We start from the raw sequence: 25,776 nt of genomic DNA, 5'->3' as shown, positions 1-25,776 counted from the left end.
GAGTGAAAAACAGAAATAGGTATCGGACAGTGCAAGAAGAAATATTTGCTTTACGTAAGTACATTCTTATAGATGGCCAACTGCTGAAATGAGTAGAAGTTTAGGAGCTTCATGGTAAATATTACCTGTGCAGTACTGTGTGAAAATCTGTTCAAAATGGGAGTGGTTTAGCTTAATTTGATTGTTTCCTTTCTCAGAAATCACTGCTGTGTACTAAAATCTATTTTATTGTCAGATTGGAACACAGTCTGATAACTCTTTAAAAATGTTGAAATGTTAAGGACCAGATACAACTGTCTGGGCTGTAGAGTTCTACAGTTTTAAATCTGCTATGATGTTGTTTTTTGTCTCCAAAGGCAGCTTCTCTAATGTACTTTCATTTCTTTGTAGTACCATGACCTGGAGTATTCTTTCTGTTGATTTCTTTGGAATAACCCCATTGCTGTTATCTTCTCACTGTTTCCTTCTGCTTAAAAAGGACAAATGTGTAAGTAAATTAAAGGTACAAAACACTTTCTGCCAATTTTTGTGCTCTGAAGCTCTCATTTGCCCCTGCAGCACTATATCTTACCAACAAAGCAATACCATAATTAGTGATTAGATCAACATGAATCCTGAAGTCATATATATATCAAAATGCTAAGTTTAGAACAAATGTGAGCTGCCCAAAAGCTTAGATCATTTCATTTACTTATAAGCAACATCCCAGCTCTGAATGTTCCGGAAAGATAAAATCTGAATTGAAATCAAAGATCAATCGAATCTGTAAATACAAACACAGCTAAAAAAGTTGAAGTTTTATAATCAGAATTTTACCACCAAGAATGATGGCTCATTGTCAGAAGTACATGTTTCAGCATCCAACCACAGATTCTAGATAATAACATAAATTCACTAGAAAACAGTCACAGTGGAAGACTGTACTCCTGAAAGCTCTGTTATCTTTCTTGATTCACTTTTCTGGAGCCTTCTGCACAAAGGAAACCATCAAAGGAGAAATTCATACCAGGGCAATTACATGAGACAGAGGCTTAAATGAGACAGGAATAAGGAATTCATAAAGCCGCATTACCTTCTCAGTGGTTTGTGATTGTTGAAACTGTCAAGGAAGCTCCATGGATAAGAAATATTTTTGACATCATCGCTGATGATGTTGGACATAGTTGGTAGAATGAACACTGTGATTCAGCTTTCAGAAGTTCATCAAAGGACTCCCTATGTTCAGGATGTGCAGAAGTTTCCCCAAGCTCTTTAGGAGGATAAAATAGAGTATTATGTTGCAGTCTTAGCAGCTCTGACCAAACAGCCAAGCCTTATTGTACCTGCAAGTACTCATCAATGCAAGCTGTGAAAGAGAAGAGTGAATATCTGCTTCAGTTTAATGATTCAAATCTTGAATTAGTCATCCTGTTTTAATATACTAAAATGTTGGGCAGTATTTACAGTGGATTACTGGAATGGCAAGGGGAAGACTTTGTTAAAATTTTAAACAAAAATATTGAAGTTTGAAAGAGAATACTAATACAAATGTCAAAAAATTCAAATCTCAAATGCAAATTTTTTTCTGGTTTTCATGAGAAAGATAGCAGAAGCTACATCCTGGAAGGCTTTTAAATGCTTTCAAACATAAAGGAGAGGTGAAATCTTAAAAAATAATTCTGTAGCTGGTCTCATCTGTTTATGTACAACCCCTGCCTGCTGTGGCAGCTTGTTTACTGTTGTCTGTATAAATCTCATACAGATTTTTAGATGTATCCTGTAAATTTACATTAAAACTAATCTAGCCTCAGATATTTTAAAATTTAACAGGGTCATAACCTATTTTCTGAAAACTAAATACACTCAAATAACCAAATTCAGAAATATTAATGATCAAGCAAGTTTTTTTCCTCAGTTTTTTAGGGCTCTTTGTAATATTGAGAATCTCATGTGTGATTCTATTTGTACATGTGTTCTTAAACTGACATGTGTTTTTTCCCTAAAATTCAGGTTTATGTCAACACCCTTCTGTACAAAAATCCCCTTCTAAGGTAACCTGGAAATTGAAAATTTAACTTAGTGTGTGCTATTGTGTCTGTGAATCTGTAATTTTATCTTCATTATACTATTTCATCCTTTCAGTTCATTTCCTGGATGCTTAAGCAGAGTTGTGACAAAGCTGAATAAAAAAAGGTATGAAAGGTATTTTAAAAAATCCTACTTGATATTTATTAAAATATCAACTTTTTTGACAATAGCAAATGCTACTCCTCAATTTTGTAGCAGATGTTATGGAAATTAGCAGTGGCTTCTGCAGAAACCCTGGGTCTGACTACAAAAAACAAACTGTGAGATTCTGAGTTCCCAGCTTCAGTTGGAGCAAGGACTCCACTGCGAGGATGTATCTCTGTCAAGGGGGTAAAATTCCTTTATATTTGCAATGCTGTTCTACAGCTGTATGTTTGCTCTCATGCAGTTCAACTGTGAGTAGGTGATTGATTAAAATGTTATTTCCACAGGCCCCGTGTCACTTGTTTCAAAACTCACATAGGAATATTCTGGAGCACAGCTACAGATTACGAGTGTACGAACCTTAATTCTGCAGCACTCGTTGTAAGGCTTGCAAAGGGAAGCTGGAGAACAGTGTAGCTTCTTTCCTATTCTCCTTCACCCTCACTTCTCTGCCTCATGTCCTTGTCCTAGGTCTGCACCACTGCCTCCAAACCAAGTAGTTCTGACAGGAGAGCACACGCTCCTTCTGCTTCTTTGATTCTGTCGCTCTACCTTGGATAATTTTTGCAAGAGACATAGAAATGTAACCATCCTCGAAGGAGTCATGTAAGAGAAGGCAGAGAGACCTAGCAAGTCAGAAGGCTTCGCAATCACCAACTATGGAAAATTTAACAAAGACAAGTGCCAGATTCTGTACTGGGGACAAGTCAACCCTGAATGTATGTACAGACTGTGGAATGAGAGGCTGGAGAGCAGCACTGTGGAAGGAGACCTGGGTGGCCTGGTCAAAGCCAAGTTGGACATCAGTCAGCAGTGCCCTGGCAGCCAAGAGAGCCAACCATGTCCTGGGGGGCATCAGGCAAAGCATCACCAGCCAGTCGAGGGAGGGGATTGTCCCGATCTGCTCTGCACTGGGGCAGTTTCAAAGTCCTGTGTCTTTCAAGTCCTTTCAATGTGGAGCTTGAGTCCTGTGTGCAGTTTTGGGAGCCACAATATAAGAAGGCTATAAATCTGAGAGTGTCCAAAGGAGGAACACGAAGATGGTGAAGAGTCTAAAGGGGGTGGCTGAGGGCACTTGGTCTGTTCAGCCTGGAGAAGGGGAGCCTGAGGGAGACCTCATTGTGGTCTACACCTGCCGCACGAGGGGAAGTGGAGGAGCAGGAACTGCTCTCTTCTCTCTGCTGACCAGTGACAGGACCCGAGGGAACAGCATGAGTCTGTGTCAGGGGAGGTTCAGGTTAGATATTAGAAAAAGTTTCTTCACCCAGAGGGTGGCTGGGCACTGGAACAGGCTCCCTAGGGAAATGGTCACAGCACCAAGCCTGACACAGTTCAAAAAGTGTTTGAACGACACTGTCGGGCCCATGGTGTGATTCTCAGGGATGGTCCTGTGCAAGGCCAGGAGTTGGACTCAATAATTCTTGTTGAGTCCCTTCCAACTCAGTATATTGTATGATTGTCTCTTAGAGCAATAAGGTTCTGTAAGTTTGTTTTGTATGACCTGCACAAACCAGGGCAAAGATTACCAGTAACAGCTCAAGAAAGAGCTATAAAGTTGTCTTTATGCATTTTAACACATTTACTATGCATAGCTCTGCATATAAAGTCCTCCAAATAAAGATGAGCTAGCACTGCTGCACATGGCCAGGGAAAAGCTGGCCTGCCAGGAAAGGATTGCTGCAATCTGTGGACCTCTAAAAATGTGGTATCATCCTGTTCAGTCATGCACTTGAAATTGGTCACTATAAAAAAGACTAAGAGCTCATGATAGCAGCAATAATGGGACAGTGAAGATGACTTGCAGTTACACAGAAGAAATGCAAATTTCAGGACAAGGATTATATGAACTGGCAGAGTAAGGAAATTCACAGTCACCTTTATTTAAAAAAGCAGTGCTTCTACCACTCCAGTGTGGTAAGAAAGACTTCATGTCATCAATCAACTACGCTCCAGAGCAGTAATGATTCCCAAATGGAAAAGGGTATGAGATGTGCACAGGGTTGGAGAGGATTTTGTTGCTGTCTCACATAGACTGGGAGCACATAAGCAGTTGAGACTGCACTGGTGTCCTGATAAGCATCATTTTGCACTGGATTTCTTGCCAGTGAATGTAGGTGCTAATTAAAGTATGCAACCTTTTTTTTTTCAGGTTAAGCCACTAAATGTTAATTTTAGTGTAGCTAGAAGATGCAGAAAGACTGAATAGTCTCTTGAAGAAATCAATAGTTGATTTTTTATGGCAGGGAGGACTGAGTCTTGCTAGATATTTCAGCAAAGTACATTAATAGTAAGTATTTAATATAACATACAAGGATGGCATTCACATTATTGACTTGTGTCATCATAAAAGTACAAAGGAAGGCCTCTTAAAAAAATAATGGAGTCAGTTGCACAGTCAGTTTCATCAAACTCCTGAAGAGTGGAAATTGCATCTTTTCTTCTGGTTTTAAGAGAACTTCTTCATGAAGTGCAGTTTCAGGTACGCAATGGTGAAGAATATTAGTGACATGCAGGCAAGTGCCAGGTGGTTCTGCCACAGGCCCCAGGTACTCGCATCGATGCCTTGACTTTTCAGGTAGTAATCTCCAGTACACACCCTGCAGATAAACACACATGCATTTATAAACTTTGTCAGTTTGAAGCACCTAGGAAGATCCCTAGAAGCTGCAGTGTGATTTAATGTGTATAGCAGGTCAGGCGAACACCAGCTATGTTACTGTTTTATTTTCTATTTGTAAATTTGTTTGTCTTGTAGCTCCAGCTTCCTATAGGAAGCTGAGATGGATTTTGTGAGGTTGTAAAATTGTAGTGTGCGTGAATGTCTTTCAGTAAATGCAGTTTGAAGAAAAGGGAAGAAGCATACTGTCAGATATTTCTAGTCTTATAAATACTAAATATGACAACAGGCAGAATGCGTGTTCTATGCAAGCAGAATGCAAAAACCCAGTCAAAACTTCATTTTCTCTAAAAAACTCACAGATTCTGCTGGTCATCAGTGTGTATCTCTGATACTCAGACTAATATTTTAGGACTTCTGAAGTTACTCAGGGTGGGATTCATTTCAATGAATCAAAATACTTACATCTGGTCCATTTGCGGATAGCTATTGTTGCTGCTTAAAACTGTGGTGTTAATGCTGCCGCAGAAGTTCAGACCTTTCAATTCATTGATTTCTAAAGCCTTTTAAAATAAAGGAAACAATGACAACAGAAATCAGTAGGCAAAGGAATGATACATTATCAAGATGAGATATAATGCAATTAAAATTTATTCTAAAAATGTGATGGTATCACTACTATGTTGGCCAAATTTCTATTTTTTAAGGTGACCAGCACGGTTCTTTTAAGAAAGGAATGTATGCAGCCCAGACCCTGTTAAGCATGCACAACAGAAGGCTTTACCACCTCCCCCCGGCTAGACTATTTCTGCAGGGGCATAGTAAAGCCCAAATTTCTCTGCAAAACATCACCCTAGCTATATTCTCAAAAATTAGGCAAAAAGCTTTAGCTTGACAAGTTTTTGTCAAGATGGAAAAGAGAGAGTGATGGAAAAGAGAAGAATTTAATTTCTTTTTTTATAGTGATAACATTGTTCTTTACTTTGTATCGTTTTTGTCCAGCTGCATTGCACTGGGTGTAGTTGTTCAGTTGCTCCCTCATTTGAGGTGTTTCTAGGTTACAGAAATGAGCTCTTCTAGACAGCAGTGGGCGCTGGTTGATGAGAAGCCTTTCTTGTTTCAAGATCCTGCACTACGTTCCAAGGTTGCTGTACTTAATTAGTTTCCTTTTGCTCATTAGACCATAAAGTTTGAAGTTTTCTTTATCACAAAAGATACTCCTTTCTATCGAGCCTTTTCCAAATCTGCACACAGGAAAATACAACACTTACTGTCATTCCATATCGAGGGATGCTGAAGTATTTGAGCCAGGAGAGCCAGGGCAGGACACTTGTGAGATTGACCAGTAACCCAGAGAAAAGCTAGAGACAAGAATTACAAAAAAGCCACAACAACGACAAAAAAAAGCAAATTACAAATTGCATGCTGTTATCATGTGTTCTTCTCTAGCTCTTGACTCTGCTTCTTCAGATATAAATGAGTGGGAAAGCCTTTCTAAAGAAAAAAAAAACGTTCCAGTGGAAGAACAAGGGAGAGGGAAGGAATCAGTTGTGTTACCCAGCTTTGAGCCATAACCCCAGGTCCTTCTCCCGAAATAGGTTAACAGGGAATGCTTTTACCCTGTGCATTAAAACCCTCTGCTTCCTGGCAGGGGGTCTCACATGGGCTTGCATGAACTGTCTGCTGCCCCTCAGGTGTGCACCGGGTTTTGCCTGTGTGCCCTGAGTCTGAGGCAATGTGAATGTTGTCTGTGGGTTCGGGACTGCCTCATTGTTTATGGTGCCTGTCTCCCAGCTGGAGCTGTTTGTGTGTTGTCTGGTTCTGATGCCCGGTGGTGGGCTCTGCAGCTGAGAAGCACAGCTGGAGTAGTGGTCTCAGAGAGTAGGAGGCTGCAGGTCATGTTCTCAGCCAGACACACTTGTCTTTTGCAAAGCTAAGGGCGAAAGAAAAAAATGTAGCTATAGGTGGCTTTTCTCCTTTCAAGGCAGTTTGCTGGTTGGCAGAGCCACACCGAAGAGGGCGGAGGAGCCACTCTCCCGCCCCCTCACACCCAAACCCCCAGCGCCGCCCCCCCCCCCCTCCCCCCCCCCCCGGTTCTTTTTTGTTCAAAGGACGAATCAGAATATTCAACCCCACAGCATCAGAATACTCAAATAAGACAAATCAGGATATGCAACATGCTCGACCCCAAGAGTCTTTTTGCAGAATTCAGCTGAACTCTGAGCTAGTAGGATTTCTACATTTCAGCATTTCTAGGATTTCAGGATTCAGTCTAGAAAACTGAATAATGCTACTCACAATCATAAAAACAAATGTGATAGTCATGAGTAGGTTTGCTACAGCGAGCACGCTCTGTCCTGCTGCAATGGCTAGTGCCATAGAAGTGGCTGTGTAGGACACCATCATAAGGGTAAACATCATTGTAAAGAAGGCTTCTACTGTTGGTTTCAAACCTTAAAGATGAGAACAAGAAGGGTTTCAGTATGATCCTGCCAAAAGCTCTACCATAAGCTGAACACTATCCTGAATTCCGTAGTGTGTACTGCCTACACACTACTCTTTGTCTGACAGCATGGGCTACATCACCAAGACCCAAGCCTGCCATGGTGTTTGTGACAGCCCATGTGTATGCCCTGACAGTGGAGGACGGGAGGAATAACTAGTAACACTAGAGATGGCAGAATGGGTAGGAGTTAAAAGTATTGTACTCCACACATCCAAAGTGATGGCTTCACTGTGGCTTCAAGTTGTCTATCTAAGAAGAAATTTCTAGTGCAATTCCATGAGCAGCAGTTGTATAGCATTTCACCTGGTTTCCAGCAGAGAGCTCTCCTAAAGGACCTAGTAGACTTATGGTGACTGTGGATTTGGTAGCAAGGTCTATCTCACTCCAGTTTCACAGTCCTAGAGCCTCTTGCTGATGCAGCCTTTTTTCCTATTCCTTAGGGAAAAAATCTCAGACCAAAGCACCAAAGTGATTATTTTTAAGTCTTGCTTGTACTTTCAAGCTTTTGGGACATCCCAAAAGGATGTCATCATCTGAAACCTTACTCTAGGAAAATGGTCTGCTGTGGACATATTTTGAGGATGACATTCAAATGTGTTGTTCTAGGGTTGTAAAAGCTGGTGCCAGCAACTTTCAAAGTCTGCTCACTAACCAGAAGGCATCTCACCAAAAATAACAATTTGATACTAATTCACACAATATTAAGATCTTAAATGAAAAATTTTTCTTTTAGGTGTTCTTGCAGGGGTTGGAAAAGTATCTTGTAATAGTCAACAGAAGTTTAAGATGGCCATAGATGAAAAGGAATAGAAAACCTATGCAATAATGGTCACATCATGCTTCCTTCTAGGGACAGGGGACATGAGATGTCACAGATTCTGTGTTGAATGCTTAAATCTTTGAAAGTGTTTCTTTTCTGTAGAAAACCACATGGTGTGCTAAAAGCAACTGGCAGTAACTACTGCCATGCCAATGCAGTGCTTTACCCTACATAAATATGTATGTGTACATACACATCTATAAAACACATGTTCCATGTTAATTTATTGAGGGGGGGTTGGGAGTTGCAGTGTGACCGTAGGAGACCATACTTGCCTAACATGAAGTAAACTATACAGGTGAAGATGATGCTTGGTAGAGTCCTTATGGGTATTAAATCAGCCATTAGCTTTGCGATGAAATACGCAGATGTTCTGTAGTACCCACTGATATATTCATGTCTGGAACACAGAGATATGTACAGCATATGACAAATGTAAATCATTAAAAATCAGTATGGTTATTTAGACAAATGAATTCTAGCTCAAACTGGAAAAAAATCTTTCACAATTAGGCTGTAATGCAAATGTCCAGTAAGCCAGACACTGAACGTGGATACTTGTGCATATGGTTTTTAGTAAATTCATATTGTGCTATCAAAACAGAAAGGGTAAAGTTTAAATAATTTTCATTTTTTGTACAGTGTAATATGCATAGCTTTAAAGAATCCAGTTAAATAGTATTTATTGCCCTCACTAGAAAGTCACAAACTTATTAATCAATACCAAAACTGAATATTCAGGGAGGTTTTTTTCCCTACTCTGTCAGTAATTTTAAACTCAGCTATTTGTGATCACAGCTACTGTTTGGGGGATTTCCAGACAACTCACAGGTTAAAAGAGCACATTTGCAATGAGCACCATCAGTGAAATAAATTGAAAACTCTCCACTTGGTATACATAAATGACAATTAGCCACAGTACAGCAGACAAACTTGCTTTATAACAGTAGTGCCTGATAACCTTTTGTATGCTTTACTTACATAAATATCTTTTTTTCCTGAACGAAGAGTTCAATAGCTGAGATGCTGCTGAAACACTGGTTGGTGGTCAGAAAGAACATTGCACCCACTCTACAAAAAGCAAAACAGCAAGCTGTTATTAAAAATGTGATGTAAATGTAGTGTTTCTACTCCTGGGTATGTAAATCCAACTGTAGCACCTGAAGTTTAGCAGTCTGTGACCTCTCATCCCAAATTCCACGGGAGAAAGCTTGGCTACAAGTCTGAGTCTGTAACAAGCCTGAATTACAATGGTACAGTTAGTATTTGCTTTTGGCATGCAAGAATAGTAAGTTCTCTGATGCAGTTTTTTTACATAATTTCCTGACACATTAAAAGTTCTCAGATTGTGAGACATTTGTCTGATTGCAAACTGTGAGGTACTGAGTAAGCAACGTGAGAAGTAGTTTTCACTTTTTCCACTGAAATTTAAGGCACTTCATACCCAATTTGAAACTGGGCCATTTTTAGGTAAATGCCATATATGTAGTGTTTCAGGACTAACAGCCTAGAGGTTTCATAGTTGCAAAATCATGTGTCAGGTCATGTATATACAGCTGTCAAAATGATACATAGACCAGAATAATTTGAAAATCTAGCTTTAGGTGTACCTTCTGACTTACTGCTGGTAAATTCAAGTGTGTGTATATAGAAATAGACACAAGATTAAAGCTTTCGTTTCCTAGGTTTATGTAGCCAAGTCTGCATATTTTAATCTTTGTTCTTTTCATCTTGGAAAAATCTTTGTAGAAAATAAGTTGAAGTGCCGCCATGCTGAATTAAACCTTTTTAATATGATGTCTGCTCTTCAGCATTTTTAGCAGCCTGACTGGCACTGAAAAGTGTCATCCTACAGAAGCATCATCACTCATTTCATTTAGACTGCTTGTCCAGCTTCCAGCATGGCAGGGCAGAGCTGCATCCCCCTCTCAGTTCTGCAGGGACCAAGGAACATCCTCACTTCGGAGTCACTAACACAGGCTTGGCCTTACTGATTTGAAGGGAAGCATTTGCTTTAAAGAGGTAGAGCTTGAAATCAAATTTTTGAACATCCATTACTCAAACTGACTAACCTGTTCTGTAGTCCAGTGGAGTCCTCTTTAAGTCCAAAGAAAAGGGCACCTACAACCAGTCCCAGAAAAGCCGTAACACACACCTAAATGGGAAAAAAAAAAAAAAGAAAAGAAGAGAAAAAGTGTCATTCTCATTGCTTCAAAACTTCAGTAGGTTTTTTTTAAAATATGTAGCGGGCGAGTGCGGATTGACAAGAAGTATTTTCAGAAAGGACAAAAGCTGCCCAAGCTGGGAAGGGGGTCAATGGGGTGTTAGCAACCTGCAGCTCTGCAGTACTGTGAGTCTCGAGCCATGACATCCTCGGAGAGGTGTCTGAGATACAGCAACTCCCCAGTGCCACCTGCTCGTGGCAGTGGCCAGCTGCTGCTGCCTCATGTGGTCAAGGCAGTGGGACAGTGAGACAGGAGGGCCAGTATGGAAGCTTCAGCTGCTGCTCACTATGCCGTGGTGATACTGGCAGGAGGCACAATCCTGCAGTGATATCATGGCTTTTCTGTGACCTCCTGTGGGGCCAGATCTTGAGGATCTGCTCCACGAATGGTGGGAGGATGCTAAAACTAGCAATGGGAGGATGAGGATAGCAGAGGCTTGGTGGGGCAGGTTAGAAGGAGGGATCCCCAGCATCACTGGACCTCACCCAAACTCCTTTCCCCAAGCACTGTTTCAGCCATTCTTAGATGGTGTGATTAAATTAATTAATTAGATTGCAACATTTCTCCTCTTTTCTTACTGATAATCTCCACCACTCATTCTCCTTTGGACAGAAAGTGACTCCCCATCGGCTGTCAGTGGCAAGGGTCACTTCAGTTCCAGGGCTGACCACAGCTCTGCAGTGGAATGCTTCTGTGGGGATTTCTCTGCAGCCATCTCAAGGCTACTTTGAGCTGGGCAATCAGTCTTTCCTGACTGCCAGGCTGAGGATGACATTTTATTTTCATGCCCCACAATGTCTAATTGCTAGGCTCTATCACACATCTTATTCTTGAGACTTTTTTTAACAAGATACTATGACTGGGCTGTAGATGTGCTGATATTTGCAGTCTGTAACACAATTTAAATAGCAAAGATAACACTTGGCTCAGGGATGAAGACTGAAGTGTGTGCATCACACTTTTAAAACGCTAAACGCAAATGACAAAAATCACAAGAAAACTGATGGTATCAGGCAGTTCTGTCATCTTTAAGCCCGAGCAATGCATGAGCCTTAACACCATAAACCCCTTGATCCATGGTACCCTATCGCTAAGATCCTGCCGAAAGGAGCAAATGTCAGGGATAATTCAGGTCCTAAGCCAATTGCAGTGGAAAGCAGGGATCATTTCAAGACCAATTTGGAGCAGATTAATGAAAAAAAGGCTTAACAGGCCGTGTACCACTAAAAGAATGCTGGTCAAATCCATCCCTAATGAGGGTGGGGAGATAGAAAAGATTGTGAGAAACAAGTCAGGACTATTAACCTGGGGGTATTAGGAGATCCTTGAGAGCCTAATTCTTGTCACAAGGTCAAGCTTTTACAAAGCAATTATTAAAGATCTCCATAGTATCAACATACAGACACACACACATATATCAAAGCCTTTTAACCTTGGGGATTCTGGACTCATTTCCCCTCCACACTGGCCATTTTTTCACTCATTATAAAAGCCATTATACCCCTGGATCCAGACCAATTTTTCTGTTGTCTCCTCTAGAATTGCTGAGAATTGTGAGTTTTGCTGCTGCTGTGACTGCAGTTTGGCCCATGAATTACAGGATTCCTGAGGATTAGTCATTCTGCAGCCAGACATTCTTTATTTCTGAAGGCAATGTACAGCTTTGAAGAAGTCAACACTTTTGGTGTTGATTCTCCTGAAAAAGCAGCACTAACAGGGCCAGTCATGTAGAACATGCTTATCTTTCATGGTGGGTGTTAGACCACATTGTGGGTCCTCATCACATCTTATCCAGAAGACATCACTGCCAATATGGACAGCCAAATGACCAAACAGCACGCACATTACGAGACTGTGAAAATATTTTTGCGCTTGAGCCAACTGCCAGCACTTCATTTTGTACTGAAGGTTAATTAGGTACGCTAGTGTAGTCTGTTAACTTTTCCTGGCAGGGGAGAAGATTGGAGGCCAAACCCCACAGTGCCAAGCCTGGACAATTAGAGTCAAGTTTGAAGAATATTCACGAGCAAATACAAGAAACTACTTGGGACATAACGTGCTCCTGGCCAGGAGCAGCAGAATACCCTACTGGAAAAGATCTTGCCTCCTAAAGTCTTTCAGTAGTCCAAAATTAATTACTGAACAGTCCTGCATGCTTCTCATTTGGGAGCATTGAGGACACCTTCTAGGGAATCAGATTCCCAGACCTTGAACACACTTTCTTCAGATGCTTTCTACAGTCAAAATATCAAGAGGCAAAACTATCCCAGTGACTCATCTAATAATACAGGAGTCAAATAAATTCAACATATACCACAAAACAACAGATACAAATAGCGTTACCTGAGCTATGGAAGCTTGAGGGTTTCGTATCATATTTTTAAACGTGCGCCTGGACACCCATTTCAGCTGATGAAGGAAGGAATTGGCATATGTGATTTGTCGGAAAACTGATTTGGTTTTCTTTTTATTTCCCAAAGAAATATTCTCTAATTGTGCTTTTGTTTCTCGGTAGTACGTAGAGCTGGAGTATTTTTCTGCTAAGTGCTCAGCCAAGGTTTTATCATATTCAGTGTGTTCTTCAGTGCTCTCTGCTGAAAAGATTAAAAAGAAACATGACCGTGCCTGTAAGGGATGGGAAGGTTGTTTAGGAGTTAGGCCAGGGAAGTTTTGTTGGGATGGGAGAGTTACTAATGAACCAGAAGAATTAATATGCACATGTAGTTTCAGTGATTCATTGCCCTCATAGCATGCAGTTCAAAAGAGTTTGTGTAAGACCAAACCTCTGTGCTTGTCTGTGCAACCTGACCACAGGCAGCAGCTTCACAGCAGACTCACTAGGTAAACCCTTGTCTGCCCATGAAGCTTCAACATGACAACAATATAGCTTTTAATCAAAAAGTGACTTTAACACCCGCTTCTCACCCCTCAAGGTTTCTGTAAATGATCTGTTTCACAGATCTGATGAGATAACCCTAGACTTTCCAGACTTTTAAATCCAGGTAATCCTGCATGTGTCTACTTTAGTCATGAAGAAATTTCAGCTGAACCTCCATTTTTTCTCAACTATAGTCCAATGTGCTTTTTCCAACAACATCTATTACCAGGTATAATATTTTTCAGATCCTGAAAAATGCATTTTGTAAACCAGTTGCTTTTTTGGTAAAGATATAGTGAAACTGTGTGTTTGAGTACATAGTATATTCACAACTTCATGTCTCTTTTCAGTCCTGGGAAAAGAGAGTATGCTATTAATGAGTGGCAGCAGAAAAAGATGAAAAAGCATGCTACTTAACATAGGTAAGATCTGATTTTTTAGTTTGGGGATAATTTCTGCCTTATCACAACTTCAGGGAAGCATCAAGTGAACACTGGTCCCCTACCTCTATGCCCTCTTCCCACCTGGCTCAGAGGAAGGAAAACAGTAATTTCCTAACAGATTAACCATTCCATTGGGTAAAAAATATAAGTCATAATTGCATCAAATTATGTCCATAACTGGTTTATCATCTCTGCTTCTGCAGGACTTCAGCTGGTTTGCCTTGAAGATGAAAGCTCTTTCTCTGTGTTGAGAGTTACCAAAATAGTTTCCTATACTCCCAGACATTATAATTTCAATACAGGAAAATATTCTTGCACCTTTAACATCTCATTATTTGAATGTGACACAAAAGCATGCAGGTCAGTTTATGGATAGCAGTGACAAATTACTAAATACCTATTTATGAGAGGCAAACTATTCTTGCATAGGCAGGAATGTTTTATATAGTAGAGCTGCATGTGAATTTGGTACTTATTGCAGGTTGTGCTAATTATTTTCCACACATAAACAAAAAGGATTTAGGAATTGCATGTTTGTGGGGTTTTTTCCTTTAAAGCAACATGGATCAGCAGTGCATGACACTTATGCATACAAACAGCCATACACTGTACAACAAAGTTATTGGTTGGTTGACACCTGTGAATGTTGTGTTGGACACCTCCTGGCAAAATACATGTTGTGATAATTTGACTCAGCTCTGCATTTCATACCTTTGTTAATCTCATCAGTCTTGTTCATTGCCACAGCGGTGGAGTCTCCATTGATGACGTCCAGGAAAAAGTCGGCAGGGTTGTTGAACGGCTCACACTGGTAGCCTGTGGTGACAGCAGTGCAAGCCCTGAGTGATGGTTGTGTGACTGGACAAAGGCTGTCAAGAACACAGCTACACGCTGTGCCCACTGAACTGCCCACTGTACCATGGGCAGGGCAGGATTCAAAAGGTCTGTGCTTTCCCAAGGGATGAATGGCACTGCCAGGCAGCTCCATCAGTAAAAGCAAGGTGACAGCTGGCAATGTGCCTTCCCAGCCCTAGCGTGGGCTTTGTCTAGTTAAGATGCACCCAGGAACAGTTCATTAGAGGTCAGCCCTATCATCCAAACCTACATGTGGGTTAAGAGGAGAAACTCCCAGAGAAATGCTTAGCCTATTAAAACCCTGGGCTTGCTAATACATGCTGTGGCCAACTCTGACCCACAGCTACTGGCATTTTATTCAAGTTAGTGCACACTAAGGGTGTTGCTGCAAAAGTTGTGCTCACCAAGGGACTGGAAGTACCCAATGGCATGCTGGGCTGGCCCATGGTACAGCACTCTCCCTGCAGCCAGCAGCGTCAAGTTGTCGAACAGTCGGAATATGGAGTACCGAGGCTGGTGGATGGAGAAGATTATCGTTTTTCCTTGTTTTGACATCCTGAATGTGAAGAACAACACGGGTGTTAGCTTTACAAGTCAATTCAGCCTTTAGATAAAAGAATTCAAAAGTTCAGTTAAGCCTTGGTGAAGTTTGATTAACCTGTCATGCCAGAGAGGGGAGGAAGAAGGGAAAAAAAAAAGAGAAAGAAAATATTCAAATCATATTCATAGTGTCCGTATGAGAAAAGAATTCTTACTTTGGAGAGAGAGAATTCAGACAGACTTTTTCCTACCCCCTTTGCAGACTTGGCTCGCTGGTAAACAATTACATGTGTGATTTCCCTATTTCCTCATTCTAACTGTAATTTAAGTAAAATACAACTCAAGTGTAGCAGAGAGGAGTGTTGAAAACAGGAAGCTGTTTCCAAGGCCATCACCTTTTCAGTAGCAGTAGAACAGCATTAGCAGTGCTGGCATCAAGTCCAGTAGTTGGCTCATCCAAAAACAAGATGGCAGGATCCGTGATGATCTCCATCCCAATATTGGTCCTTTTCCGCTCTCCTCCGGACACCCCACGAGTGAACTGGGTGCCAACCTGCCACAAAACAAGAAACTTGTCTCATTTGGCCTGATGACAAATCCTTGAGTGAACAGTATCCTACCCACACAGCACTATTTGGGAAGAGTTGTAAGAAATTTTGGCCCTACTCTCTGGAATAGATGTAAATGTTATCTCACACATAGGCTATTTATTAATGTTAGTACTACTTGAGGTGTTTTCTTTTTCTCCAAACACAGACTACCTTTCCCTTTCCCTGCAATGTAGTAGCACAGGGCAGCATCAGTGCAGTCTGTACAGATCCCCATAGAAAAATGTTATTAATTATTGTATTACTGAAACAGATTTTGAAATTAGCCTTTTTTTAATCTGCCATGTTGAGCCATTTGGCTCATTAAATAAATCACTTAATATTTACTCATGGTTTAAGCACCATATTTACATGCCTTACCTTGGAATCTGCCACTTTGCTCAAACCCAGTTCCTTGATGATCTGATTCACTCGTTCTTTTTTTTCCTGTTCCTTTACTGACTTTGGCAAGCGAAGTGCTGCTGAGAATGTCAGATTTTCTCTTACACTCAGGGTTCCCATCACCACATCATCCTTCATTAAAAAAAAAAAAAAGAAGATACTTGGAGGTTGCTTAGAAATTTCTATTTGTTCCTCCGAGAACTGCATTTATCTATGTTTTGTGCTGTTCTTGCATGCAGAGGGACAGTAGTAATGGCCAGAGCATGTGATAAGGTGCATCTTCAATGCCTGTGTCATAGCAGTGTTGATTCCATGCACATAATTGTATTTGACTCAATTCATAAAGCAACGTAATATAGGAACATCCTTCATCATGCATGATATCAAAATCCATAAATAGCAAAGTAATTAAAAACTATCCCTTTTGTCTTCTTACCTTATGCAGTTTTTTGGAGGTGTTGAGGGAGAGACTGAAGGGCTGAAGGGACCTAAGGAGCAGCTACATCTCAGGTCATTATCAGAGTGTGTTTGTTAAGGTAGCCCCAGCCTACCAGGGGAGCAGGGAGAAAAGAAGGAAATAAAACAGAGGTTGTGTCCATGTGGGTGAAGATGAAGGGTGAAGGTGTTCCAAACTTGTTTCAGCAAAGGAGGAAGGAAGGTAGGTTTTTTAGATATTATCTGCTTGTCTCTTGCAAAGGGAATCTGTTAGATTTGGGAGTTCAGAGTGATGTTGTTTTGAGATACCCCCTTTCTGTAACATGCTGACCATGCTTTTACAATTTTCATAGACACACCTCTTCAGGCCTTGATAGATTTGCAAGCCTGCTGCTGAGCACGAGGAGTGGGGAGGGGAAAGAAATGAAAAGAGGCATGTGGTTTTCCTTCTTTTGTCCATCTTCCCAGCCCACCCTGGCAGAACAAAGGTTTTCTCAGAACGGGAGTTAGTGACATTGTCACTGGGCAAGTGGAGGTGCCAGGTGCATATTACCAGAAAACATCATACTTGGAAAATAGTCCATGCATACTGATGGCCTACAGCTGTTCCCCCAAATGGAGAACAAGAAGGGATCCAGATCCAAAGCATCTGCTCCCATAAGCTGTAAAGCAACTCAAATACAAAGCACAGTATTTTTCCCAGCAAGGGTAGATGTGTAGAGAGTTGCTACAGCAACAGCCCTGCTTCTTGGATCACAGCAAAGTACTTGGAACACAGCAGCAACTTTTTACAATAGAATCCATACAGTGATAAAAATTGCCTACCTGTACTACATACCCAGAGGTACATTTAAAGTTGGCAGGCTGAGGAGCTCCATTGATCAAAATGTCACCAGAAAGCCCATGGGGATCCTTCCTTGCAGCCAAAATGTCAAGTAGCCTAGAGGAAAAGTTAGTTACTTTGTCAGATGACCATGCAGGAGGTAAAGATCTCTGAATCACAAGCCCAGTTCATGGAACAAACAGCTACATGAAAGCATACCATGTTAAACATTTGCAATTTAGAAAATCCCCAGCAACTTTGAAGGACTGAGTTTCTTTTGTCCTGGTTTCCTAAGGAAATGAGATCTGTGCAATTTTATGTCCATTTTTTCAAGAAATTGAGCTTTGCTTAGAATGATGCATAAAGATCGTGTTATCGGCAAAGTCTGGACTAAAGCTGAATTTCATCTTTGTCATATAACCTGACTGTCTTTTTTGAATTCAAGTATTTCTCAGAAACAGGTGAGATTTGCACAGACCTAAAATAAAAGCACAATCTTTCTCTGAAAGTATTGTCCATTACTGCTAAATATGTGCAGTTTCGTTTTCTCTTTGGTATAATCTCTGTGTAGGACAAAGGGGGCACTTACGAAGATTTACCACTGCCAGTGGGTCCCAAAATTGCATTCAGTCCAGGTCTCATGATGCCACTGTAAGGCAAAACAGATTTACAAAATAAATAGAGTGCATTTATCTCTTTTACTGTTTCAACTGGTAGGCTGTGTAACTTATCTGTACAACTACCTTCTGCATCCCATTAATTTTGGAATTAATGAAGCTGCCTGATCACTATCAAGATTTATGATCAGTCAAACTCCACTTTAATGTTTATTCCTAATTCAAGAAGAACTAGTCTTCATATAATGAAGACAATACAGAAACATGAGTAAAATGTAAAAAAACCTGTTCATATATTTTTACCCCATGGATCTCCGCAAGTGAAGCACACACTTGCTTTAACCATATTCAGTTCTAAAGGTATTATTCTCTTTAACAGAGAGAATAATGGTCCCTGTAGGCAGAACATACTAGGGATTTGTCTTTACTTAAACTGCAGTTGACAGTTTCTCTGTATCTGACATTAAGCCACATGAAACTCAAAAGCCAGATAGAAAATGTTCCAAGTGACCAATGTCAGTCAACTGAGTTACCACAACATATGGCTCTTGAGGAAGTTAGGAAAGACTTTAAGAGCTCATGTTTGGAAGGTGTGGAAATTGCACAGACAAAGAGCAGAACAGACAGAGCTACACAAAAGGGTGAATATTTACGATAGAAATTGAAGTTAGGGAGCTGAAAGTCACAGGTGACTTGGAATGGCATATTGTATAAGCACTTGCCACTTAGTTTAACTACTGAACTGTGAACGGGCAAACTTTATGCATCGATTATTGAACAAAGGCCATAATGACACGATTCCTTTACTACAGTAGTGCTCAATGTTGGGGGAAAAAAAACAAACAACCCAACAAAAAAAACACCAAAAACCCAGAAAACTATGCATCTCTTTAAAATTAACATAACCCTTGCTTATATTACTGTCTTACACATTATAAGTAAACTTCCCAAGATTAACCTTTCCAAAGGCCACCTTAGGGTGAGAGACACAACCATCAAGGACAGGCTGTTGGTATCTCAGTTAAACACTACAGCCCAGTGGGAGAACTGCCAAGTACTGCAGAATGATCAGAGCTGGCTGGTGTGGCCCTGTGCCGATAGCAGCCAGGAGGGCTGTACCCCTAGGGCCCAGGGAAATGATGTCCAGCAGCATGAGCTTTCTGATGTACAGGCTCAGCACTAGAGACTGAGGACCACTGGAGCCTAGCAGGAAGCTTAAGCACAGCTGATAGCAAACACGAACATATAATTTTTCTAAATCTTGGTCAAATATTGTATATTGTGCTTAATGGCTCAGTGATGTGAGTGGATTCAGCTGTCCAGACAGAAAAAAAAAATACACGTACTCTAAAGAGATATTTAAATACATACTTGACATCTCTCAAAACTTCTTTAGTGGCTGTTTTTTTACAGCACAGGAACCCAGTCTTCATCTTCACACGGTAGCAGATGTTGTGGAAAGTGAGCACGCTCCCTGCCCTGCCAGCTAAGTCTGGCGAGGACGGCCTTCTGCTGGGGATGCCATTTGTATTTGAGTCTGACATCTGAATGCACAGGTGCGGCTGGTCTTCTGCCATCCTTCCTCTGGAAATGGAAAAACAGGTAGGGTAAGATTTGATTAGGTATGGAGAGGAAAGATACGTCTTTTGGGTCCACTGTTCGACACTGAACCTATGTAGGTTCAGTGAGAGATCTACCCATGTAAATCTCTCTCTTTTGGATAACAGTTTGGGTCCTGTGGGGTCAGACCTTGATATGACATGGAGCTGATGAGGAGCTGGGTCTGCCCTATTGCTTCACACCTCATGCGGTGTTAGGGAGGTAGAACAGTCTCCCTCCACCCTGACGGCCTGTTGTGGTGGCTTGACCTTGCCAGGCCACCAGATGCCCACCCACCTGCCCTCTCAGGTGAATGTCTGTTCAGGCACCTGGACCACCCTCTCCCACTCCTTCCTCCCTGTCCTTGGTGTCTGTACAGCTGTTTCTCTTGTATTTTCCAGCATCAATGACGTGCTCAGCTTTGCCAGCAGTGGGTCCGCTGGCACCAGCTGGAGGTGGCCGTGTCTGGCAAAGGGCAACCCCATGTTCTTTCTCACAGAGGCCTCCCCCTACAACACCCTCCCTGCGACAGCACCTGGCCACAGGCACCAGCTGTGTCTCTTCTCCAGATATGAGGAAGTAGGTACGTCTCACAGTGGCACTAGCACAACATTATGCCCTTTCTGGAGGGCTGCCCCTGGCAGAAAGGCCTGTACTTAAACTGCACCCTTGTTGGAAACCACAGGTACAACAGGTGACTCACCAAAAGATCTGCTCAAAATTACTGAGGTCCAAAAGGACCTGGTCTTCTGCCCCTCCTCTTTTTGAATGTGCTTAAAGTCAGTCCATTAGGTACTCTTTAAAAGGGATAGTCTGAAAGTAAAGACATACTTCCCACCTCTAGTGCTCCAGTGCAATGTTAACAAAATCTAAAAATTGGTGCATTATTTTTTTAATCAAAATAATTTTGCCAAGGCTATAGGAACATCGGAGCTGACGCTGCTGCCAAGTGATTACAAGTAATTATCTTCCTTGGATTTGATTTCCACACAAAATCTAGAAAGTAGGTGTGGGATAATTAAAGTTATCTCACCTCCCTTATCAGCCAGACTCCTGCCTGTGAGCCATCCATGTGCACCATGGGGCATCTCTGGCTGTCCCCGTGCATGAGGACCTTTGTCCCCTTTGTTTTTCCTAAGTAGCACAGCGTCATTCAGGTGAGAGGTAGGATCTGGCCTCTCTTGATATATCATGTTGACTCATCAGAGTCTAATTACTTTAATTGCCACTATAAGAAATGTTAGTAATGCACTAGTTAGTGGGAATTGAGAGGGTAGATGAGCAGCTAGGAGCTCTGGAATGATCAGTCCTGTACCTCAGCATGGTTACAGTGCTTACAGCAAGAAAGAAGGCAAATCATGAGACATTTCAGACATGCTGAATGAATTTGAGAGCAGTTAATAAAAAAAAAAAAAAGCTGTTTAATCTAACAGAGACATACGGTCACATAACAAACCAAGCCCTTATCTTGTCAGTTTGCTAAGGTTGCTTGGCAGACAGCTGAACTCAGCTCAACTCTCCTTTGTAGCTATCAACACAGAGAACCCACTGGAAGCCCTACATTCAGCAGGAGGCCTATCTGCATGTAAAGGCTGGTTCATCTGTCTCTCAGTGATGCTACCCCAAATTTAGCCCAAGCTTGCCTCTTCTGAGAAAGCCACAGTCTTCTTGTGTTGGTCTTAATGTTTTAGTAACCAGTCATCTTGGCCCAGTGCAAAGAAACTGTGTTCCAATTATTATTATAATGGGACTAGCTTTAATATAAGCTAAAATGGATTTTGAGTAAATTGAACATCAATTAAATGTGCAACAATTGAAGTCGAGAGGCCTTTTACTGCCTGCACTCTACTTGTGCCAGAGAAGACTCACCTACCTGCAGGAGGGCAGCTAATTTCATAAGGCTATTTATAGAGCAGTTTCTGGGCTAATCTGGCTGGACATCGATCATTGCCATTTGAAAGGATGCTTTCTAAGGTAACTTAGATGCTTTCTAAGGTAACTTAGAGATGTGTGTTCAGAACTGCAGTGGAAACTTTTCACTTAAAGGCTCACCACGTGCTGAGCAGATGTTTGCTAAGCAAGGTGACAACCTCAGAGACAATAACACAGGTAGATATTACAAAGTCCCTTAGACTGCTGGATAACCAGGCAGCACAATGAGAGTGGAGAATTCTTCAGAAAACAGTGTGACTCTGACCTTGATATATCACTGTATCCATAAGGTATCTAGATCAGTATGTTGATCACATTTTTTTCTCAGCTTTACTCATGTAATATTATGAACAAACGGGGAAAAGTAAGGTGGAGTCTGACTTCAAGCATTATCAATAGAATAGTTAAATTCTTCTTTGTTTCATTTGTTTTTGTTGAGTTTTTTTCTGAAGACCAGTACAAAAGCCTAGCTCAGCATCTGCACTGAAATTTCAGAAATGCTTTTTAGAAAACAAACTTTTCTTTTAAGAATTAAACAGATTCAATCATCCAGACTGAACTAGACAGGTAGACAGCAAGCACAGAATCAGAAACTGTCCTCATTATTACACGATCACACTACTTTCACAGTGTCATTCTTAAGAACAGAGAGTATGTCAAAGTCAAATTTAACTTACCAATCAAGTTATGATGAGATTGTACACATCCTTGCAAAGATGTGTGCGAAGCTATATAAATAAAATACCTGTGAGAAGAATCACACTTGTCCATAGCAGACAGGCTATAGCCTCAATGGCTATTTAGACCTGTCCATAGCCTCAATGGCTATTTAATAAAACTGTTGGCGGGAAACTTCCAGTTGAGGAAGGCCCAAGCCCACTGATTGCCTAAATCTGTCAAACTGTGTGTTTTGCTGTTGTCCCTTGGGAAGCCATTGGCTACTGGTAGCTCAGAGAAGAGACTGGATTCAGGTCTTGCTGGACCTCTGGTGTAAATTGGCACAGCCCTTTGTGTCTGCAGTGTGCTTGTGCTACTTGGAGGGACAGGGTGGGGTGCTGTAAGGGGAACACCTGGGAGGTAGATTTATCAAAGTAAACCAAATCTATTTCAGATGTTAGGTTAATACTGAAAATAGCATTTTACACTTCCAGAGCTTCTAGAATTTACTGCAGAAAGAAATTGCAGAATATTCATTCTCTGAAAGCTTGAGTGGTTACTTATGCTGAGTGAAACCTGTGTCAGCTGCTCTCTTCTCAAAGGTGCATAACCATTGCAAGGTCTCCATCACAGCAGCTCCTGGGGATGGGAGAGTGAGAGGGCTCTAGACATGCTGGTGGGAAGGGGCCTGGGGAAGCCCCCTAACTCAGCTTCTCCCTCCGAGCCCGACTGTGACCAACACGCAATCGGATCAGCTGTGGCTTTGCCTGGGTGATTTGTGGAAACCTCTGAGTGGTGATTTGGATCTCAACAGTGTACTCGAAGAAGATGAAGTGCTAACAGCAGAAATGATGCCCATGTGCTAAAATTAGGCATTTGATTTGCTTTTATTTTTTGGAGACCTGTTTTTCTCTGTGGAGTGAGGAGTTGCAGTGACATAACCAGTTTGGTATTTTAAAAACCAACCTTTCCATTTCTAATCTAGCAATAAACTTCACCAAAAGAATACAGGGGCATGCCCCTTTACAGCTAATATAATTGTCAGCTGTTTGCAATTGCTCCTTAGGAATAGAATTTTTTAAATATTGCAATTTTTAATTGTTTAAAAAAATAATGCATTGTGTTTAGTATGACATGCAGTCATTAAATATTTTAGTCACAAGATGTGCAGAAAAAAGAAACAATCATGATGACTGTTAATCAAATCAATTTCTATGCAAACTAAAATTCTCTGAATGAAGTTTCCTAGATTTCATTGCCAATGGCTTGCAAATATTTACTTTGGATCAGAAATGAGCAGTAGATTCAATGACAATATGTACTGCCTGCTGTATTCAGAAATATTTGTTAATATGATATGTTTCATATCCTTATCATATCAACCCTGGGTATAACGGATTTTTTCATCAGCAAAATAAAAAATTTATGAACTCTGGGAATTTTACAAATTTAATTTCTTTTGCTGTATAGTTCTAAAATATTTTCATATTTGCTACTGATTTCAACATAATTTCAGTTCAACCTAATAGAAAATACTTTTCTTCAGAGATATTTAGTCTCAGAAAATTTTGTCAGGAGACAAAGCACGGGATCAAGGGATTTAACCTTTTATTAATGGCAAAATGAAACTACTTTATTTAAAATTACCACAAAATCTCTTTACCCATTGTTTTCATGCACAGAAAACGAAACTCTCAGTACAGTCACTTTCCTGTGTGTTCTTCTGAGACTTGTAAAGTACAGTCTCATTTTTCCTACATACACAGGGGACACTAAACAAAAACATCGACTAATTACAAAATGTACTAGAAAGTTCCATTGACTTAAACTCACTTAAACCACAACAATACCATACCTGGAGTCTTTCAAACAATTCCAGTAAACCTATTTGTATGCCTTAAGATATATTGTCTATATAAAAAGCCAAGTAACATTCATTCCTGCCAGTCTGCCTGCAAAGCTTTTGGCACGGGAGTGATTTGCAGTACAAATAGAAAAAAAAACAATTCTAAAAAACAATACTGTAGGAGGGGTACTAAAATTATGAATAGCAAAATTCAGAAGTGCATTTTTTAAAATGCAGGCAGTTATTCAAAGTATTTTATCTCTATAGAGAATAAGCATTGAAATTACTTAGAGGAAGAGTTTTAGAGACACAAGCACCTTTCAGCAGAGTCTTCTAAAGCTGCCTCAAACCCTTTTTAAAAATAGTCCCTTTTCCTTTTTTCTGGATACCTGAACATGCCAGAGATGCCAGATGAACATTTAAGTATGCTATTATTTCTCTCATTTTTAACGGGTACAAAGTTTAGTTTTGCACCCTGCAAGCTAAAACACTACAGTATTTGCATTTTGGACTTTGGATACATATAAATTCACAGAAGTTGTAATTATACCTTTTTTTCCTCTTTAATTGCATGCGTTTACAGCGGCGTAGACTGGCCAGAGAATGGATGTGGGGATGCAAAGAGGGCAGCACAGCCTAGTACAGCCAGCCCAGGACCACAGAAGTCCTCTTTCTCAGGAACACGCGTAGGAAATTAAAACCATTTGAGTAAATAAGGATAATGCGATTCAGGCAATCTGTAAGTTAATTGCCAACCGACTTACTAGGGATTTGTAACCTACCTTCCATGAAAAGAGCCCTGTGTGTTCACTGGGGACCGAGCAAGCAGCGCGCTGTGCGTGCAGACATTTGCAGGCGCGCTGTCGGCAGCGCGTTAATATGCATGAGGGGACCCCGAGTATGGCAGTTCTTGCAAAATATTCTAACTTTTCACCTTTTTCCTGGTTTTAGTTTAAGCCTTGGAGCTTTCCACCCCCCACCCCCCCATCTATAAAACATACTTTCATTGATTTCTTCCCTTCTCAATTAAAATCCCCTGAAACGCTGGGAGAAGGTAGGTGAGCGTTTCACTGTGTTTTCCTTGGCTGTTGGAGGAAAACAGCTGCTGAATATAATTCCATAGCGATAGCAGCGTAAGCAATTTGTGGGCGAGGAAGCAAACCACTACACCGAACTAAATCTATCTCAATAAAAGGGCTGAACTGCTGCTACGGACTCACTTACCAGCAGCAGGTCTGGGTCAGTGCTGCAGGGCTGCTGAGGAGGCTGCAGAAGCGGTGGAAGGGACACAGGATCCAGGGAAGAGACGAGCGTGGTGTGTAGGAGCGCAGCCCCGACGGCTTGCTCAGCTTGCACAGCAGGGCAGTCCCACCCGTGTCATCACATCTGCTGCAGAACAGCTGGGAGCTGTGAGCTGGGATCCCCGCGCTCCGTCACCCCAGGGAGTCTCCACCCTCTCCCTGCACGCTGGGGAAGCCAGAGGGCTTTGTCAAGAGGGCAGGGCCAAGGACGAGCCTCAATTTCACCTTTCCTTCTTTTAGCTGAACAAGTCGTAAGCTGCAGCACAGCACTTCGCCGGGAGCTGGCCCAACCCAGCTGTGTCGGTAGCGTTGACATTTGAATGAAGTAAAGCATCTCCACCTGCCCGAGGCTTGCAGCGGTGGCCGGGGCTGGCAGAGCTGCAAGGGTGGGATGAATGCCAGCGCGGAATGTCGGAAAAGGCTCAGCTGGCTGCGAAGCCTTCTCCCCCACTGTCCTGTGGATGGATACTGTGTTTTCCTTC

General features: G+C 41.4%; 1 protein-coding gene and 1 long non-coding RNA gene across 5 annotated transcripts; one reads left to right on the top strand and one right to left on the bottom strand.

Annotated features, from left to right (window-relative positions):
• Positions 1–4,072: 4,072 nt before the first annotated feature.
• On the bottom strand, positions 4,073–25,776 carry ABCG2 (ATP binding cassette subfamily G member 2 (JR blood group)). 4 transcript variants are annotated; one of them, XM_064651810.1, is made up of 16 exons: positions 25,218–25,776; positions 19,331–19,543; positions 17,932–17,991; positions 17,345–17,459; positions 16,064–16,216; positions 15,491–15,648; positions 14,960–15,111; positions 14,412–14,516; positions 12,723–12,970; positions 10,227–10,309; positions 9,136–9,225; positions 8,430–8,554; positions 7,127–7,281; positions 6,100–6,189; positions 5,294–5,391; positions 4,073–4,808 (listed from the first exon to the last, which is right to left on the bottom strand). In XM_064651810.1, exons 2-16 carry the CDS (start codon positions 19,534–19,536, stop codon positions 4,658–4,660), a joined length of 1,989 nt encoding a protein of 662 aa, XP_064507880.1. In that variant the 5' UTR covers positions 19,537–19,543; positions 25,218–25,776; the 3' UTR covers positions 4,073–4,657. The 4 variants fall into 4 exon arrangements, with proteins under 4 accessions (XP_064507880.1, XP_064507878.1, XP_064507879.1 ...); XM_064651808.1 differs by having other exon boundaries at positions 12,723–12,973; positions 25,218–25,775; XM_064651809.1 differs by lacking the exon at positions 25,218–25,776 and adding an exon at positions 19,888–19,987 and having other exon boundaries at positions 12,723–12,973.
• Positions 20,053–24,720, top strand: LOC135412875 (uncharacterized). Its single transcript, XR_010430001.1, has 2 exons — positions 20,053–20,141; positions 24,577–24,720. It is a non-coding gene; the product is annotated as an uncharacterized LOC135412875 (long non-coding RNA).

Source organism: Pseudopipra pipra, chromosome 4, assembly GCF_036250125.1.
Source record: "Pseudopipra pipra isolate bDixPip1 chromosome 4, bDixPip1.hap1, whole genome shotgun sequence".
NCBI classification, from domain to species: Eukaryota; Metazoa; Chordata; class Aves; order Passeriformes; family Pipridae; genus Pseudopipra; species Pseudopipra pipra.
Note: the sequence above shows the minus strand (reverse complement) of the source record. Positions and strands in the feature narration are given on the sequence as shown.